The sequence below is a fragment of the Alligator mississippiensis genome, chromosome 5 (genome assembly GCF_030867095.1).
Source record: "Alligator mississippiensis isolate rAllMis1 chromosome 5, rAllMis1, whole genome shotgun sequence".
In the NCBI taxonomy this organism is placed as follows: Eukaryota; Metazoa; Chordata; order Crocodylia; family Alligatoridae; genus Alligator; species Alligator mississippiensis.
In genome coordinates this window covers 189,256,704-189,277,878 of record NC_081828.1, presented here as the reverse complement: position 1 = coordinate 189,277,878, position 21,175 = coordinate 189,256,704, and the positions used below count along the sequence as shown (strand labels likewise).

General features: G+C 44.3%; 1 protein-coding gene across 3 annotated transcripts in view; it reads right to left on the bottom strand.

Annotated features, from left to right (window-relative positions):
• PDSS1 (decaprenyl diphosphate synthase subunit 1) overlaps nucleotides 1–21,175 on the bottom strand; it is a 35,600-nt gene that overhangs the window by 8,492 nt on the left and 5,933 nt on the right. For all 3 annotated transcript variants that reach the window (XM_059729100.1, XM_014608989.2, XM_059729101.1), the window contains exons 4-7: nucleotides 21,012–21,142; nucleotides 9,248–9,389; nucleotides 8,128–8,239; nucleotides 7,930–8,039 (exon numbers count right to left, since the gene is read on the bottom strand). In XM_059729100.1, coding sequence (XP_059585083.1) covers nucleotides 7,930–8,039; nucleotides 8,128–8,239; nucleotides 9,248–9,389; nucleotides 21,012–21,142 — 495 coding nt within the window. The remainder of the gene's footprint in view (nucleotides 1–7,929; nucleotides 8,040–8,127; nucleotides 8,240–9,247; nucleotides 9,390–21,011; nucleotides 21,143–21,175) is intronic.

Here is a 21,175-nt window from a genome sequence, read left to right as displayed (position 1 = left end):
CATTGACCAGGTCCTGCGCCGGGGCAGTCCCTGCCCCCGGTGTCCCCAGAGCTCATTGTGGGGCCTGCCTCGGCAGGCCCCACAGCGCTCCCTGCCCCACCACCTCAGCAGGCAGGGGGACACCAAAATGGTCCACTTCTGAACAGCCCACCACCTCCAGCGCTACACGCTCATGCTCCACAGTCCATTACCCTGTCCTCATGTCCTGCCCTGACAACAAGTGGTGGGACACACTAGCTGAGGGTGGGGGAAAGAGTCCCTGGTGGACTAGCCTGTATTCCACCTTGATCCCATGAGCCACTGGGGACCTCAGTTGATGGCTCCTCCACGGGGCCATCTCCATGGGTGTATCTTGTGCGCTTATGGACACCTTCGACACCTGCCTTTTGCCCGCAGAGGGAGACTCTGGCGCACAGCTACCTCAAGTGCGCCAGATTGCAGCCCCTCTTCTGCCTCCTCCAGAACCTCCTGCTGAGGTTGTCTGCCCTTCTCCCTACACCTTTTCTTTTATGGACTCCCTGTCCATCGCTCCACCAAGTCTCGAGACCTCTGAGTCAACCTCCTCATGGCTTTGGCCAAACTGGCCATCTATAAGACCAGAAAGGAGGCTCTGGCTGGAAGGACCCTGGGTGAGTGTGGGGCTGCTTTCCTGGCACTGCTCCACTCACATATCCAGATGGAGTTTCATTGATTGGCATCCACAGGCTCCCTCGACTCCTTCAGGGGACAGTGAGCACTGGCCACTGTGCTCTGTTTGGTGTCCCCGTCCGATGACCTAGTTATTAATCCATAACCCTAGTCCTGTTTCTGTTTTCTTTTATTATTGTCCCAAGCAATTAGTTGGTATGTCTCCAGTGGCCTCCCTTAGTAAGGGAGGCTTATAGTTTTTCTGTGATGGGCTAAGGCCCATGACATCAAGGCATATCAAATAGGCCTGTCTTTAAGTGGTAGAAGTCAGCGCTACAGAGGGACAGCACTGAACTGGATCTCTCAAGAGCAAAGATAAGCAAAACACAGCCTGTGGGCCAGATCTGGCCTGCCAGGCCATTCTATCCAGCCCGTGAGACCCCTCTAAAACTTAGACAATTATTACCCAACGAGGCATCGGTGACAGAAGCTGCTGGCTGCAGGAGCTGCCAGCTGCAGTACCAAGCAACTCAGGCTCTGGTTATGGCATGACCAACTCCAAACCCAACCTGACCTGCCCTGCCATGTCCCCACCCCCAGGCTAGCAGAGGTTTTCCCTAGCGCCCTGTGGCTGTTCCCCAGTCCTCCCTCCGTTTGAGAGTGGAAATTCAGGTAAGAATGGGCTGGGAGGGGCAGGGCGTGGACCGCTGGCAATGGCTCCACTCTGTGGGGCTTGCGGGACTCTGGCTCCATGCCTCCACATGCCACTCCTGGCTAGAGGTTCCAGGAACACCACATGGAGGCATGGAACCAGCCCAGCCTGATGGTGTGGGACTTCCCATGGCTGCTGACACTAGCGTGCCCCCCTGGCCAGGCTGGCTCCGTGCTACGCCATGTGGGTCCCAGCTATCCAGCTGGAAACACATTCTGCTGGTCCCATGCCACACCAAGTAGGTTCACGTGTCACATGGAATCGTGCCAAAGCCAGGCTAGGCTGGCTCTGTGCTTCAACATGTAGGTCCTGGCCTTGCAGCTAGGAACTGCGTGCTCCCAAGACGGGCTGGCTCCATGTGCCATATGGGTCCTGGCTGCATGTTGCAGCTGGGACAGGACCCACATGGTGCAGCATAGCGCCGGCCTGGTAGAACGTGGTTCCTGGCTGCAAGGCCAGGACCCGCATGGCACAGCACAAAGCCAGCCCCACCTGCCCTGCCCTGGCTGTGGTGCACAGTTCCCAGCTGCAAGGTCAGAACCTACATGGTATGGTACAGAGCTGGGCCAACCTGGCCAGTCCCATCCCAGTAGCACGCGGTTCCCAGCTGCAAGGCTTGGACCTGCACGGTGTGGCATGGGGCTAGCCCGGTCTGGCCCTGGAGAATGCAGTTTCAGCTGCGTGGCTGGGACTAACAGAACTGGAGTCGCGTTGTGCCAGGATGGGCCAGGCTGGCGGCAGGCTGTGCCACTTGGGTCCTGGCCTTGCAGCCAGAAACTGCATGCTGAAGCCAGGACGGGATGAATGGGGCTGGCTCCTCACCTTCCACCATACCCCCAATATACCCAGACCCTCCACACACAACTCCCACCCTCCCACCATAACCCCCCTCACACCCGCTCCCATGCCCACCATATCCACACACATACCAACACCCTCCTGTCCTCTCCACTATACCCCCAAACACACCCACTCCCTCTCACAGCCCCCAACACACTCCCACCCTAAATGCACGTCCCAGACCTGCTTTCCAACCACACAGCCCCCACATACACCCCCCCGTACCTCCCCAATATACAAGAGTAAGAGAGTATTTTGAGCTATTATGCAATTGCCTCTAGATACACTACACAAACACACACAAAATCGGGACAAAAATATTTTGAAAAATAACATTAAAATAAGTTATAGTAGACGTTTGCTTTTTAGTCTATGATTTGTTTTTTTTCCTAGTTTCAAGATGGCAAAGTCCCCTCCCAAAAGAAATAATTGTGGGGCAAGGGGAGGGACTTCTGGCAGCAAAGGTCAGGGACTGGACTTCTGGTTCCAAGATGGTGACCGGGGGAGGGGCACTTGAGGCAGCTCACCAAAAACTTGTTAAGTGGCCCTCCAGCCAAAATAATTGCCCAACCCTGCTCTAGAGTAATCTACCCCCTATTCATTAAACTCCCTGGCAGCCACCATTATTGGTTTAGAGATGCCAGAGGAAACATCTCCAACCATTCTGTTAAATAGTCATTAATAAATCTTATAAGAACATAGGAACAGACTGAAAGCACTCAATATTAAGAACAAAATTGTCCTTCCTAGAAGACATAAAGCCTGTTGCAGGATCATTAATGCACACAGAATTTAGAAGCCTTAACAGGGAAGCACAAAGATGCAAAGAGAAACTGCATACAGTTACTTCCAATAAATTATTGAAGCATGTTACTGAAGAATATCTCCAAATATGGTGCAAATAATGTTTGAAGCAAAGAGTAAAGAACTTCTCACACTATAATTTCTAACAATGTGGCAGTAGTCCCCCTCCCCCAGAAATCTTTCTAGAAATCTAAAAAGACATACGAGAATCTGGGTACCTTTCTGATTGCTACACAATGTCTCATTATCTCACTCTTTAAAAGGGGAGGATATGCAAAAGAACATTTTGCTCCTTCATTTGACTTTAACCAGGCAACATTCTGGAGACAATCGAGGGTTGGGGAAATTGAGTAAACAAGGGATTTAAATGAGAAACAGCACAGAGCATCAAAGAATCACCCAGTCTTTTATCTTCTTTAAAGACTTGTCATTTTAAGATAGCAAACTCTTCAGGGTGAGCGTTAGTCTTTTCCCGTCTCTGTACAATGCTTAGCCAACTGTGGTTGCTTTGGCAATACAAATAAAATAAGATCAGTATGGCATGAAAAACTTATGCCTCCTAACACTTTAATAACAGGTTTTGTCGACTTGTTTTTATTTTGGTAATTTAAATGGTTACTAGTAAAAATTCTTCATAAATTGGTTATAGTCAAGGCTGTAATGTCATTTTAACTTTTCTACTGACCTTTGTGTTGATGATTTATATTGCATTCAGCTCTGGGTGAATATAATCCTGTGTATTATTTTACTATTTATAAAGTACTTCAAGGTTCATTTACTATGTTGTATGTTAATCCTTCTTCCATTGGAAGTAGGTTACCAAAAGGAAATGCCTTTAGGAATTACCTTTATATGAATAAGGGGATTTATCAAACAGTCTGTAATCATGTCTGATGCAGTGATAGCTCTATTACAGGGGTGGGCAAAATGTGGCCTGGGGGCCGGATGCGGCCCACGGAGCCCCTAAGAAATTTAGAGAATTAATATTAATCTGCCCTGGGATGCCTGTCGTGCGGCCCTTGATGGCTTGCCGAAACTCAGTAAGCAGCCCTCTGCCCAAAATAATTGCCTGCCCCTGCTCTATTACCTTGCATTTGTAATTTGACTTTACAATTTATTGATAATACACATACCACAACATGGACCCTTACCCCCTCCCAATCAGGTGTTGTTAGTCTCTGACAGACCAAAAAGGGTTTAACCTTTTTAGGGCCATGTAGAAAAATAACAGTTGTGCGTGTACCCGAGACAATGAAAATGTAAACATTAACTCTAGAGCCAATGACAACATGCAAAGGTTCAATCACGCTTCCTAGGGCAGACCCATCAATCACTACCAGTTCAATCACTACTCAGTTCAATCACACTTCCTAGGGCAGACCCATCTATCCAGAGAGAGCCCTAATGTGGCCATGGGATTGAAGACAAGTGCTGCAATTGTTGTGTACAGATCAACTTGGGGGTTCAGGCCCAAGTTGGTGAAAAACTGAAGCCCCTATGAGATGCAGCAGGAATCTGTGATGTACCTTTCAGGCCATTTTGATAAAGAAATGTAAGAAGAATCCTTCTTTTGAAAAAAGTGTTTTATGCAGAACATACATTTTTACAGATGTTAAGAATTTCAGCGATAGCAGGAAGAACAGGTAGAGTAAGAGAAGCTGCAATCTCTGACTTCACTTTTGACAGCTGGAGATTCCACTCCTGCTTTATTGTTATGAACTCCTGAACAGAAGTGCTCTGCTCTCAGATTCTTTGAAAAATGCCTTTCAGTAACTGAGTCTTCAGTGATCCTCAGGGTGATCTGCCAGTATTTACTGTTGCATAGATTACTTTGGCTATAGCTCTAGCATGTCTCCACCAAGCTGTTAACTGAGAACTAGACTGTGACACCTTTAACACCTTGACTGTGTGTTCTGGTGATAAAAATGTGTCTGCTTATCTCAGCAACATCCTGGATCTAATGCAGTGATGTCTGTTATTTTGGAAATACAGGAGATTGCCAATGTGGTTACAGGAAGAGAATATCCATGCCCTGCTTAGGCACTTTTCCAGAAATGTAACAGCACTTCCTCTAGGGTATCATAAAGTGCAGACTTCTAAGAGCCTGTTACCATTAGTTTCTGCCATTTTTTCAGCCAATATTTTTACCTTATTTTTATATGCTACCAGAAACCATTTGTGTTTTTTCCTTCCACTGACACCAGAGCAGAATTGGCTCAAACCTCATGCTAGCATATATCATACACTGATATTCCCAAACATCCAAAATATCTTTTTAGGCTTGCCCTTGAGAAAGACGCAAAATCATCTTCATCCCTGACTGAAATGTAAATGGATTCACTTTGAAGCCAGAGTTGATGATGCCAACAATCATTCTATACACTACAATAAACCAATCTCCTCTTAAACCTATCAGCTCTCCCTAGGTAACCAAAATTGTCAAAAATCAGGCATACCACAGGAATTTTCTGCTACAAGAATTATCAGTATAATTCTTCCTATCCTTGTAGAAAACAAGGGAGAGAGTTGTATACAAGTCACTGCCCTACTAAAGAGATCTGAAATTTTGCCATCAGAATAATCCCATTTCTCTTCCTGCATACCACTACTGAAAACCAAATTAATACATAAAACAAATACAGACATGTTAACAGTGAAATAAGGTCTCTTCTCTGAAGCCATATCTCAGCTACACTCTGAAGGAATTATTTTAACACTTAAGTTTTTGCATGAGTAGACCGCATGCTGAAGCACTGAATTTTGGAATGAGACAGGAACTCTTGCACTCCAGTGGCTAAAATTACCATATTCACCCAAATCCAAAACAACCTTGAATTTAAGATGGCCCTCTGATAATTAGATTCTATACATGGAAAATTATAGATGTATTATAAGTGTTATAATTTTCCATCTATAGAATCTAATCGTCAGATGGTCGTCTTAAATTTGTGTCCCCTACCACTGAAGCAGGGAAAGCTGTGGGACAGCAGGTAGGGATGTGAAAGGTTAAATGATTAATCGTATATCTTATTAGTGCAGTGATAATGGGCTAGCTTACTGGTTATCCTTTAGCTCCAGAAGGGCACAGTCTGGTAGGCAAGGGGGGAAAGGAACCTGTACAGTGCCTGAAGGCAGCAGGGCAGCAGGGCAGGCAGAAGGGAGGGAGGGAGCAGAGAGGGGACTAGTACCCATAGCCAGCTAGCAGCCTAATTAATGACTCAATTAAGCAGTTAGCTGCTGGTTCACAGGTGCTCCTTCTCTACCAGCACAGGGCTTCCAATGGGCTGTGTTGTCTGGCTGGGGTTGCCTCCCCACAGTTAAAGGGCTCTGGAAGCAACCAATAACAGCAGCTGCTGGGAGCTATATGTTTAACTGATGTAATTAGAGAAGGTTAAACAAATACTTTTGAAAACAATATTTACATCCCTAACAGCAGGTAGCTCGACCCCTGTCCCTTGTCCCACCTGGTGCCTGCTTCCCCTTCCTTCTTCCCCTGCTCCCCATATGTAGCAGCTTCAGTCTGGGGCATGAACACATGGTGACTCCAGTGCTGGCCCTGGCCAGCCATAGCTCCAGCCCTGACCAGATAGCTGTGGTTGTGGCTCTGCATGGGCTGGGGCCAGAGCTGGAGCTGCAGATGCAGCAGTTCCCCTGCTGCTGTGCTGTCTTCCCTGTGTTCCCCCTGTTGGGCACCCCATTGTATAGGGCTGGAGGGAAAACTGGAGCTGAAACAGCCCTGCCCCAGGCTGGCACTCAAATCTAAGATGACTCCCTTCATGTTGACTGGAGGAAAAAAAAAACCCTCATCTTGGATTTGAGTAAGTATAGTACTGTTCAATACCAAAAGCTTCTACTTATGAATTAAAAACTTGATGTGGCTGTATTCACTCAGTCAAAATTCCCATGGAAAGATCTGAACTTTTATGGGAAAAGTCTAAATCATAGCACACTGCTATTCATATTAATTATCCAGCTCCTGGTGTCAGTTTCTACATGAAAATGCATCTGAATCCCTGTTGGCGGGGTGGATTCCTTCTAAAATACAAGATCTCAGTAAAATGCAAGTCATTAAATGGTTGTTTTCATAAAGTTAACAAAATGCTGCAAATATCACTGATACAAGTTATACACATTATAAAACTATTAAATTCAGAATGCAGTTTTGGTTTTAAGCCTGGTTTATATAACCTCAGTTTTATCATCGCATTTACTTTTTCAGCTGCATCCATTACAAGAATGGGAACCAATAGGAAACTTTTCTGGAACTAAGACTTAATGCTAGCCAGCATAATAGTCTAATCCTTTTAAAATTGTTCCTTCATACTGAGGAGTCTCTCATTTAACAAATTATGGGACCAACTGGCATGAATGACTGGCACCTCCCATGACTGGGGAGCACCATGTTGGTGAGCAGCGTGTGGGGACCACCCGCAGCCACCTGTGGTGGTGTCAGTGGCAACAAGCGGGGACTGCCCACAGATGCTGCCGGCCGCATCAGCAGGGAGGAGGGGGTGGGTGCAAGTGGCAACCGCCCGCAGAAGCTGGTGGCAGCCAATCTCGGGGGGGGGGGGGGGGGGGGGGGGGGGGTGCTTGCACGTACCCTCCCTGTGTCCACCCTACACATCACCTATGCCAACTGGCCTATATTGAGATTAAATAGAATTGTTTTAAAACTTTCAGAAATTAGCTTAGGACCTTAAATGTGATTTGAACAAATTCAAGAATGAATCTTGTGGCTGCAGAACAAAGAGGTGGATGAAAACTAGTAATGGAGGCTCCACAGCAGAAGTGGGATAAAAACCTTAATCCAAAATCCAACTGGATTCTGGCACAATACTATTTGGTGGTCTGTTTTGTACTACACCCAAACAAAAGCACAATTAGCACTCTAGCTGTGAAGCTTACTATATAGTATGTTAACTTCAGAAGAGACAGAACGTACATACTGCTTTACAACTGTTCGCTATAAGACTTGCAGTCTTCTTAAATGTCTTCTCGAGGTAGTGAGCAAATCTCTCATTTTCATTTTCTTTGGAGCCCAGCTGAAGGAATTCACCTACATGGGTACACAGAAGGAAGTGTTTATTTTTAGATTCATAGTTTATGCAAGTAAATATAAAGATAAAAATAGAAAAAGACCTTACCACGCACCAAATCTTCAATCACCTGAGTTAAAACAGATACAATATTAGTGTTTCCTATCCGTGCTAAAGCTAAAGAAGCTGCAGACAGGATGAAATCACCAGCTAGAACAGCCTGCAAAAAAAAAAAAAAAAAAAAAAAAAAAGGAAGATTTTCTTGAAGTTGGTTCACATAAATGATAATTAGGATAATCTTATGATTTTTGCAGGGCTAGTCCCATCATAACATTTTCCTTTATTGATGCATATTACTGAAAACTGAGGAAAAAGTCATGCTAGTTAAATTTTATACTGTTCCCTAGATTTTTGCTATAACTAATATAGCAAGCAGTGAGAATGTGACATATGAACATGCATTCCTCTGCTAAGTGAGGAAACATCTCCATGACTATTACACGCTGCCATTCAGTAGACACAGAAGGATTTTGAGTCTCAGTGTCAGTTTTATCCTTGTCCTCTTAAATATTTCCTGAATAATATGCACCATAAAGAGAGACTTTAGGTGTTTTGTAAGTTAGTGATACAAGCAAAGACCTTAAAAATCTTAAATTAAACCAGTTATGTTACAATCTGAAAATGCTCATGATAGCTTAAAAGCTTTTTTAGCTTATTAGTGAAACCAGGAAAACTGATATAGAAAATGCTTTAAAAAGTGTGTTTTCATATTTTTTCAACAAGGCCTAATGGGAGTTGCATTGAGCAAGGATTGCATCTAGTCCACAAAGCCCGTGGACTGCATCTAATTCACAAAGCTGCAAAGCTACTGCCGCTGCCGCAGCTTCTTCATGCACTGACTTGGATCCAGCCTGCAGGGAGCCCTCGCTTCAGATCCAACCTAAGGCATTAGGTAAGTTTGACACCACTGGCATAGAGTGGTTAAAAATCAGAAAGAGGTGTTTGAAAAAGGCACCCTGTACCTTGAAGAGACAGGAGTAGAAACTGTTGGTCTACAAATTATATGACCATCTAAGGCTGCCCAACTTTTTCTGAACATTTTCAGCTTCTACCATGAAGTGTGCTGCACTACCAAGGCTCCAATCTCAAATCTTTAGCAATGTGACCAAAAAATATGAGTCTCTACTTTGTCAGAATCTGAAAATAAGTCTTGCATAAAACAACTCACCTTTCTCTCTCCCCAGATTTGATTAACTGTCATTTTTCCTCGCCGAGAATTTGCTTCATCAATAACATCATCGTGAACTAGACTAGCAGTGTGAATCATCTCTGTAATTATGGCCACAGAGCGTTGGCTTGCTTGTACTTCCCTAAAAACAGAAAAACAAACCAACTCTTGACCATCAGTCAAGCATACCTCAATACACTCATGAAAAGGTTTTTGTTAGAGAGGAGACGGAGACTTATTTCTCAATAAGGATTTTTCATGAATCTACCATGGGTTACTTACTCTACCTTCCGAGCTTTTAAAAGGAGACAAAAGCAAAGTCAGATCATTTCAATTGGACAGCTGCAACTTGTTACTATAATTTGAAGAGATGTAACCAAATCTTACATGGTTCTATTCTGCAACACCAAAGTTAATGGAAGTTACGCCACTGATGTCAATGGGATAGATCATACTCTCTCTCTCACTCTCCCTTCAGTATAGGCATTCAGCATCAGTTTAAAAGCTCCCCCTTCCTTTCCTATAGCCTTCCCTACTGATACATCCTCAAAGCAAGTGTCCCATGGTTTTATTCCTGCACTGCTACTATAGGTAACAATCTAGTGTAATATATACCCACTGTAACAGAATCAGATTCAAAGAGTCCATGACAGTGTTCTTGATGTGACAATATGTCTTCTATGGAAACCTTATAAAGTGGTTTGTTTTGGTTGTTTTATTGTTTCTTCTGGCTAAGCTATTTAACAAGCAACTCTAGTCCCAAAGTCCTAATAATCTGAGTTGACCGCATGGCAGAAAGAAAAAATAAGAAGACCGCAAACACAAACATAGAGCTAAGCGTAGGTCACCTCTGGAATACAACAGTATAAAAGGTAGTGAGGTTCTGTACTGATTAACTCTCAAGGACTTCAGATCCTCTGGGTTAAGTTCAATTTCATTTGCACCTGTGTGTACAGATGACTTTCAAAACAAGGATGGGGTTTAACAGGAGTGGATGATAGAATTTGACTTTAGAACTGGAACTCAGATTACTCTTGCTAACGATCCACAAACCTGAAGTGCAGTCGGCTTACTCCCCCAAACCAATGCCTGGCCATCCGAGCAAATAAAAACAGACAGGGTGAATGTATTGCAACAGATTTGTTCTACAATGAGGTACCATTTTTAGTCTTTTTTATTTTTTATGAACATTACCATACTATTTCCAATTAGCACTAGCAATTTGAGGTACAATTTTTGAAAGCCTTGCATGCAAAGTAAATTGAGTCTGAAGTGTACAAGAGGAAAAAATATAGACCACTTGTCTACATTAACCTTGTTTTCCCAGTCGTATTTCTGTGAATGAAAAAAATTTATAGGTGAGATTAAAAACAAAACAGAGCAAAAGGAACACTATTTATTTGGTGTCCAGTTACAGTGCAACCATTTTCTCCAGTTTGGTCATATAATCCCAGGGCTAGAATGAGCTTGCTTTTGTGTTTCAATATGTTCAACGGGTATTAATAAAGTACAAGATCACATGCTCATGGTTCCAAGAAGGCTGTACTCTGGAGCACAGCAAAGAGTGCCTGCCAGTCTTCCAGAAGGAAAATTTCAAAGGGGGACCTCAGCGGTCAGGTATGCAGACCCTTTACAGTCTCCCTTACCTTCGCTGTGCTCCACCCTTGGGAGGCCTGAATCTCCAAAGCTGGTTGACAACACACTAGTATCTGTAGAGGTAACCAGAGCAGGCTTAGAAATCTGCATTCTAGATTCAGTGAACACAGAACAGACTCCACAGGTTGATTTTTCTATGGTTTTGAGTAAAACTCCAAGAAGACAGAGGTTACCCTGTATCATGTACCACATCAGAATAGGGCTGTAAGCACTTACTGATCAAGACCACACCATGACCCAGTAAAGCATTTTGGAGGATCCAATGCCAATGAGTCAACTTTCAATAGCTCAGTTACTTTGGAAAAAAAAAGACTGGTGCGGGACAAGTTATGAACACAGAAGTGGTTAGCTGGGGATGAAGGATGACAACTGCAAATTACTCTATTCCTCAAAGGTGCCAAGCTGCTCTTCCAGCAGAAGGAAGCTAAAGCTAACCTACTTTCCAGGACCATGAGAAATTAAAAGGGACAAATGTACAAGATGTTGGAATCATTCAGTCAAGCATAAAGGGATTTAAAACTTCCTACACTGTCTACATATATACTAAAATGCAAATATTAACAATGGAAGTGGAAGGTGACTTCTTGCCAGTGTGGTGATAAAACTGCATCCTGACACCTATTTTTATGAAAACTCTGCATTGCTTTCAGTGAGAAGTTGTGCATACAGAACAATAGCAGGATGTGGCCTGCAGAGACTGTGAAAAAAGGAAATGTTTCTTGGAAGAAAAAGAAAAGCTGAAGACTTTGACAGTTGTTTTAAGGTAAATTATATTGCGTTTAAAGGCTTTGTTAGTTCTATACAATTATTTTTAGCATAGAGGAGCATGCACCTTAAAACAACTGTAAAAGTCTCCATCCTCTTTCATGCTGGGAACTCCCCTTGTCATAACTATGTCAGCAGACTGGACTTTCTGCTGGGAAGCAGCAGTACAATGGCATCATGTACTGAGATACCCCACAACTCAGTGGTATGGAGACAGCACAATGACAGACATTCATTCCAAAAGCGAGTTTTGAAAAGTTCCATATTAATGTGCAGTTCTCTGAAAAGTTACTAAAACTGGTATTATACAGTTTGCGTGAAATGCATTTCTGGTTTTCATATCAAATGTGCTAATTTTACACAGGAAAAATGTTTTTTAAACTATTATGTTTGCAAATTCAAATCCTACACGTTAATTACAGTAATAAAGTTCTGCAGGTCAAGTTGTACCCGTCAAATGCCTGCAAAAAACCTGACTGGGACATACTGAACTTTGTTTATGATGCTCAAGGATTAATAGAATCCTGATCATTCAGTGTTAGCAATTTTCTACTATTGTACAAACAGAAAAAAACACTTTTAGTGATGGTCAATAGGTAACTGGATGTTCCTGTTTATTTAGTATGAAGGTGCCATTTTTACACAGTTCTCAGAGTAAAACCACACAAATACAGTATATATTTAGCAAATAGGCGTTTTCAAAACCAGTACTTGAAACTGTGCCAGAGGTAAATGGAAAAGGAAAGCTGGGGAAGCATGGAATAGGGGAGTTGTGAGGGCAGCTGCCTGATGCAGAAGAGCTGAACAAGCAACACACTACGTAGGCATCACTATGGCAATTGGGGGAGATGAAAGAATGCTGATACTGTACACTGCAGTGAGGAACAGAGAGAGTAAGAAGTAGAGGTGCACCGATACTTTGGTCCAATATTGGACTGGTACCAATAAAAAGAAAATTGCCTGCATCAGAAATCGTCTTGAAGTAGCCGATAATTTGGCCAATAAATACCCATGCCTGCATGTAGCCACAGCACAGCACTCAGGCAGTGAAAAGCAAAGCCCAGCTGCATGCAGTTGGTAAGTCAGTTGTGGTGGAAGGGGATGGGAGAGAGAAGGGGTGTGAGAGGGTAGATCAATGGCCCCTGTGAAGGAGGGAGGGGGCAGGGGTAGGGCATGGGATGGAGCCATGGCTAGTTGCAGGGGGGAAGTTCCCACCACTGGGCACACCCTGGGATGGCAGAAGCTGCCCTGGCCCGCCCCCTCTCCCTCCCCCTACGAGCTGCAGCTCTATCCCACGCTGTCCCACCCCAGCTGGGCATTGATCTGCCCCTCCCCCACAACAGACTTACCAGCTGGAGGCAGCTATATCGGAAATCAGATCATTAATTGGCCGATGTGCCTCCTTAAATAGCGGCTATCAGTATTGGCCCCCAAAATCTCTATCGGTGCACCCCTAATAAGAACCCTAGTTTGGCCAGTGGCAAAGGCATCAGCTAGATGCAATAGTACTTTAGGATTTCTCTTGTAATTTTGAAGGGTATGTCTGTTTCTCTGGTGAGTAACTTTCTCAAACGGTCCTCCTACCTGACTATTTCTACAGCTGCCTGCCTTGTCTCCTATTTCAGCCCATCTGAAATATATCTCTACTTAAAAATTATAGCTAGGAATGCTGTAGAGTGCAGAACATGGGCCCAGCCAGGGTGTGTGATGATGCTGAGTATTTCTGTAGGTGTTGTGTGAAGAAACATAGGGGAAATGTGTGAAAACAGGATTCACACAATCCCAAATTAAGACCCCTTACCAGGATTCCAGCACTCAAAGCAATAAAGCCTCAACTATTAAAAATTAAAAAGCTACGGCACAAGGAACCTAACTACTGGGACTTACATTGATGGCAACAGGATCTTTAAGGGGAAAAGGAAAATCACACTAGCACAAAACAATTTACGTGCTCCATCCACTGATTCTGTAATGAGGACGCAAGGAACCCGAACATACCATTTTCCTTTCAGCAGCCACAATAAAGTGAACTTCCTGAAGAAAAACAAAGCAAAGGTAATCCATTGAGAATGGTTTAAGAGTCACTTCATCTAAATGATACAACTACAGAACAGCTTGAAGGACAGGCATTATGTGGGTGGAGCTGTGTCTGTGTGGGGCCCCAGTGACTCCAGTAAGGTTCTGCACAGACACCAGAATCAAGATCATCCTACAGATTAAGGACATAACATTTCGTCTGATGTTCTAGCATCTAAAAGAACATGCAGGCACCCTTTCCCTTCCTACTGTTATTTATACAGCTAAAAGAATCTTATTTTACCAAGAAAAAGGGAAAAACAGGCAGGATCCAGAAGACCATGAAAAAATTGGGACTGGAAGGTAATGATATGCAGCAGCAGTAATAGTCACCAAAGGCAGGGAGAAGATAGAAAAGTTGGAGTCAAGATAGTTGATAAAAATAGACCTGCTCTCAGTATGTGTTGATCTTTAACAGAAGCAGTGGCAGGGTAAAGTATAATTGGGCACCAAAACTAATTTACTTATGTTCTCCCTCCCCTGGCAAATACAAATGCTGTACCCCTAATAATGTTCCAGTTAGTTTCTTTCACTGTATGGAGGTCTGAAGCTCCTACAAAAGAAAAGCAAATTCAGCTATAAATTAAGATAAGACTAATAAATATAAATGTGCTTCAGAAGGTAATGTTTTTCTTCTGCACTTCCCAAAACAGAAAATTCCAAATTTGGAGGGAAAATGAGAATCCTTTAAACTAATGCTGTCAGAGAACAGAACTGGAATGACCAGAAAGCAATATTCTTCTCTTTAGGTGCCACCTGCACAGGATTTTCACACCTGGATAGTTTAAAAACAAACAAAAACAAAACTAAACCAACCTCGACAAATAATTCACCAATAGGAAATGAAAGCACAGCTGTACAAATCAGTGATAAGCCAACACAACAGGATGAATAGAAAGTATGTGTTTATCTGTATTTAGTATATAGTATGCAATGACTAATAAAACTCCCAAAATTTAGTATAGTCTGCAATATGCTGTTAGAAGAATCCTAAAGCTAGAAATTCCATGCAGAACATGGCCAACTGATAGAAGGGGATCTCTCAAAAGTAAAACAAATGTATTCCTTGATTTGGTCTCTCCCACCATGAAAATGTGGGTCAGCATCTGTGGAGTGGAAACAGCGCACTGTGGACAAATTTGCATAATTTACAGAGATCTATTAGAGAGAAATAGGGTTGGAACATGGAAAAAAGAGGAAGAGGAGGCTGGAAATGCATTTGACTGGGATGATTTAGGAATGTGCATCTTGCATGTTTGCAAGGGGTTGGACCTAGATGACTCTTGAGGTGCCTTCCAAACCAACAATTCTCTTTACCCTTCCAAAGCATTGCTATTTTCTTTCCCAGCATATCATTCCAAGGAAATGAAGACCAATGAAAGGAGTTACCCAGTCTATGTCAACACAGGTGAAAAAAGTGAAATATCACAAATGGTTCAGAGAGTAATGAGGTGCAGCCCACACTAAAATCAACAGTGCAAAAAAATGTTAGGGACACCAGTTTGATGATCTGTGCTTATGTTCTGGGAGTATAGAGTCTTGAGCATCACAATCTGGGTTGGCACAGAAAACTCTTGGTACTGTACTGTGAAATAATATACAGGCTGACACGAGTTGTAGGCTGGTACTTTAGGGTTCATTTCAGTCCTGGTTGAGAGGTCATGGTTGAGCATAAACCAATACCCCAAATCACTGCTCTTCTAAGCGTTAGACAAATAGGAACTGGAAGAAAACTTATGGGTCATCAGATCCATTCCTTTGTTATGAGAGGCACCATGTCATACAATCTCTTTCGTACATTCTGTTTTAAAACTACTTTGGATTTTTGCTCCCACTATCCTGACAGCAAGGCTGTTTCAGAATTGCTATACTGGCTAGCGGCCATCTAATTTGAAACAAATTCATCCATGGCCAACGCATGCCTATTTAATCTTTTGCCAACATTGTCCTTCAGCTTAAATAGCTCCTCTCCCTCCCCTGACTCTGGGTGTACTTACAGACAATCATATTCCCTATCAGCCTTCATTCTGGCAGACTAAACAAACCAAGGGGTTTGTTTATTTTGCCAGACTAAACCATCCTCAGGGTGCTGTGGATGGTTGAATAAGAAGAGGAAGACCTAGGACAAGCTGGGCCACCAACATCAAAGACTAAACGGGATTAAAACTGACTGATTATACAAGGATTGCAAAAGACCAGGAAGAATGGAAAAAAAAAAGTTTGTTACATCAAAGATGCCCCAAAGGTTGGTGCGGTCTCGGGACTGACTTGACTTGACCCAACTTGACGAAACAAACCAAGTTCTTCTAGTCTCCTCTCATTCTAGTCGCCTTCCTCTACATTTGTTCCAGTTTCAATTCCAGGTCCCTTCCAGGCCTATGTATCTCTGTGTGCTTAAAGCTTCAAAGGACAATAATCTTTTTTTTTTTTTTTTTTTTAAAGTGTAGATAACTAGAACTCTATGTAGTGTTTCAGGTGAAGCCTCACCAGCCTCTTGTACGATGACCCAAATAATTCCCTCTCTCTCTGGAAGTACATCTTCAGAAGTATCCTAGGATCACATTTAACTTTTCCACAGCTATATCCCATTGGTAATTTAGCCACTGTGGCTGCTGACAGACATGAACCCTTACCCCTGCCCCCAAAAAGCAGACATGAGCCCCCCACTAGTGCGCTCCCCAAAAAACAAAGCAGCATTTTATTTACTGGTAGAGAAAGTCCCTTAATTTGACCCGGCTCCCCTGCATCCGAATAGATCACATGCCAAACCTAAAGTTGATTCAATCAGCTATTAGATAAATGCAACAAAAAGTCCCACTGAAGCATGTAATCTACACAGATGTTGAGTGAGCTGGGTCAAAATAATGCAATGCCTCTTCTGGGCATGTGCTGCACTTGGTGTGGGGGTGTGCACAGCTTAAAGCACTGGGGTTTTTTTTCCATGTCTGTAAGCAACCTCTGTGACCAACTGGTATGCCCAGGCCCATCTACATCTCAATTCTGTCAGCTCATAGTGGAAGTCTTGGTTATCAGTCTTTAATAGTATCACCTTGCAGCTGTACTATTAAAAAGACTCTTACTTCTTTTACTCCAGTCCTCAGATTATCCAGTTTTTTTTCCTGCATGATGTCCCAAACTTCCTCTATATTGATGATGACTTCAACAACTCCACTAGTAACCTCCTGAAACCCTGACTCTTTCCTTTTCAACACAACCCTCCCTTAGGGAGGAGGCTCTTCTCAGCCAGACTGGCTGATCTGCTCCACAGGGCTTTAAACTAAGCCCGTTGGGGGACGGGGGGGACTACCGCCACTGGTGGCCCGCTGAGCAATCCTTGCAAAGCCAGCGGATCACGGCGCTTCAGGGAGCCCACACCTGGTAAAATCTGTGGGCAAGGAAGGAGCCCCCCAGGGGGCACTTGCCTGCCTGTACACTAATGCCAGGAGCTTGGCGAATAAGCAGGAGGAGCTCATCCTCCTGCTCAGTGCAAACAATTACGATGTCATAGGGATAACGGAGACCTGGTGGGACTCCACCCATGACTGGACCATGGGTATAGATGGCTATACCCTGTACAGGAGGGATCATGTAGAGAAAAGGGGCGGGGGTGTAGCTCTCTATGTTAAGGAAAGCTACACGTCCCTGCAAGCCGATATTGGCGACCAGGGTGGACGGCTGGAGACCCTCTGGGTTAAAATCCGTGGGGAACACAGCACAGGGGACACAACGGTGGGAGTCTATTACAGATCTCCCACCCAAAGTCCTGAGCTTGACCAGGAGTTTGCCCAGGAACTGGCTGAGGCAGCTTGCTCCAGGACCATGGTTGTCATGGGCGACTTCAATTACCCGGACATCTCGTGGGAGGATCGCTCAGCAAAATCTGAGTGGTCGCAGAGCTTCCTCTCGTGCGTTGATAACCTCTACCTGACTCAAGAAGTCTATGGGCCAATGAGAGGCAAAGTGCTGCTCGACCTGGTACTGGCTACTGGGGATGACCTAGTCAGCGATCTAATGATCGATGGGAAGCTGGGTGACAGCGACTACGAGCTGATCACCTTCATCATCCGCCGAAAAGCTGGCAAGTCGGTCAGCAACACGCAAGTCCTTGACTTCAGGAAAGCCGACTTTGACAAGCTCAGGAGGCTTGTCAGTGAGGCCCTAAGGGACCGTGACCACAGGGAGAGGGGAGTTCAAGAAGAGTGGTTGCTCCTCTAGGGAGCGATCCTCAATGCACAAACTAAGTCTATTCCATCTTGGAGGAAAGGCAGCAAGAGGGCACAGCAGCCCCCCTGGCTCTCCAGGGACCTAGCAGACCTCCTGAGGCTAAAAAGAAAGGCCTACAAAGGATGGAGGATGGGAGTCACCTCCAAGGAGGATTATTCTGCACTGGTCTGGTCCTGTAGGGAGCAGACCAGGAAAGCCAAGGCTGCAACTGAACTCCAGCTAGCTTTGAGCATCAAGGACAATAAAAAGTCCTTTTTCAGATATGTGGGGAGCCGGAGGAAAAGCAGAGGCAACACTGGACCCCTGCTGAACCAGATGGGGCAATTGACAACTGACGCCCAGGAAAAAGCCAACCTATTAAATAGGTACTTTGCGTCAGTCTTTCAATCAGCCCCACAGGATGCCCATGCCCGCTACAGGGCCGGGAAGTCCGAGTGAGGGTGATCCCCTGCCCTCCATTAATGCTGACTTTCTGAAGGAACATCTTGAGAAGCTGGATACCTTCAAGTCAGCTGGCCCTGACAATCTTCACCCCAGGGTACTCAAGGAGCTGTCGAGCATCATAGCCCAGCCTCTAGCACGGATCTTTGAAAACTCTTGGCGCTCTGGTGTAGTGCCCGAAGACTGGAAGAAGGCCAATGTGGTGCCCATCTTCAAGAAAGGGAGGAAAGTGGATCTGGCTAACTATAGGCCCATCAGCCTGACTTCTATCCCGGGGAAGATCTTAGAAAAGTTTATTAAAGAGGCCATCCTTAATGGACTGTCCGACGTCAACATCTTAAGGGATAGCCAGCACGGGTTTGTTGCGGGTAGGTCTTGCTTGACCAATCTCATTTCCTTCTACGACCAGGTGACCTATCACCTGGACAAGGGAGAAGAGATTGATGTCATATATCTTGACTTCAAAAAAGCCTTCGATCTGGTGTCCCATGATCGCCTCTTGGAGAAACTGGCCAATTGTCGCCTCGGGTCCTCCGCGATCCACTGGCTGGAAAATTGGCTCCGGGGTCGGACCCAGAGGGTAGTAATTGATGGAAGTCACTCATCGTGGTGTCCTGTGACTAGTGGGGTCCCCCAGGGCTCTGTCCTTGGACCCATACTGTTCAACATCTTCATTAATGATGTGGACACTGGAGTCAGAAGCGGACTGGCCAAGTTCGCAGATGACACCAAACTTTGGGGCAAAGCATCCACACCAGAAGACAGGCGGGTGATCCAGGCTGACCTGGACAGGCTCAGCAAGTGGGCGGACGAGAATCTGATGGTGTTCAACGCCGATAAATGCAAGGTTCTCCACCTTGGGGAAAAAAAACCCGCAGCATCCTTATAGGCTCGGCAGTGCTATGTTGGCTAGCACTATGGAAGAAAGAGACTTGGGGGTCATCATTGACCACAAGATGAACATGAGCCTCCAATGCGATGCAGCGGCTAGTAAAGCGACCAAAACACTGGCTTGCATCCATAGATGCTTCTCAAGCAAATCCTGGGACGTCATTCTCCCCCTGTACGCAGCCTTAGTGAGGCCGCAGCTGGAGTACTGTGTCCAGTTTTGGGCTCCACAATTCAAAAAGGATGTGGAGAAGCTTGAGAGAGTCCAGAGAAGAGCCACGCGCATGATCAGAGGTCAGGGAAGCAGACCCTACGATGACAGGCTGAGAGCCCTGGGGCTCTTTAGCCTGGAAAAGCACAGGCTCAGGGGTGATCTGATGGCCACCTACAAGTTTATCAGGGGTGACCACCAGTATCTGGGGGAACGTTTGTTCACCAGAGCGCCCCAAGGGATGACGAGGTCGAATGGTCACAAACTACTTCAAGATCGTTTCAGGCTGGACATAAGGAAGAATTTCTTTACTGTCCGAGCCCCCAAGGTCTGGAACAGCCTGCCACCGGAGGTGGTTCAAGCGCCTTCATTGAACACCTTCAAGATGAAACTGGATGCTTATCTTGCTGGGATCCTATGACCCCAGCTGACTTCCTGCCCTTTGGGCAGGGGGCTGGACTCGATGATCTTCTGAGGTCCCTTCCAGCCCTAATGTCTATGAAATCTCCCCTTTAACCAATATAGGGAGCATAACCATGTGTCACAGACATTTCCAAGAGATCTTTCTTCTATTTGAATACCAGGAGAACAGCCAGACCAAAGAAAGCCAGACAAAAAAAAAAAAAAATGCTAAAACAAGTGAAACACCAGAGAATCCTTGGAGGCAAAAATTCAGAATTCCAAACTAGAAGCAATGGAAGGCAGAAAGGTCTGTTTCAACTCCTCCTCTTACCCCACTAACAGTCAACATCTTCCATGAATGCTGACATGAAGGAACTGCCTGGAATATGTGAGCAAAGTGTTTACTATTAGCATTGGCAATGTGCAATAGCTTGTAGACAACAGGTCTCATAACTCTGCTTTACTATAGATGCTCTCAAGGGTCACACAACTGGAAGACTTCAGGAAATAATACCACCCCCTTGAGCTAAGAATCTAAATACATGGCAGTGAAAATCCTGCACCAGTGACATCTTTGGAGAAAATATATCTCATTGCTCAGAACACCTGAAAAGTATCAATTGCTTCCTAGGTTATCTTCTTTAATTAAAAAAAAATAAATAAAAATGCGTCTCTCCTACAAGGAACAAATTCTTCTCCGATAAAAGTTAACTATAGGGATGCTTATATAATTGCCAAATAATTCTGATGAAGTGTGAACTGGGTCACAGTGGTACAAATAGTAATGAAGTATTTATATAGCAAGATGTGACCAAAATCCTTTCAAATACTGTAACTATGGATCTTACTTACCTTTCCATTGTTAAAACAACAGTACGTCACAATTCTCCCAGAAACATGCATACAAAAATTATTAATTTTCATGAGTAGCTTATTATGTCATGAGGATGAAATGCTGTTAGCAATAGGAAGCAAAACTGAAATTTTGCAGGTGACTTTGCTGTTTTGATAAGGTTACTGGACACATTTCATGGAATTTTAAACTTAAGATTTATTAGATTTTTTCATTCCTATCTATAAATTTCAAGACCAAAGACTCACCTGGAGTTGTTGTAATGAATGTTGCATGCCCTTGCCATTAGCACCACAATCATTGGTCGAAAGGCTTTCCCTCTTCCATCAAAGTAATATTCACACATTTCCCTAAGTTCTGCTGTACATACAAGTAGTTCCTGCAAGCCAAAAGAAAATATCAATATCAAAAT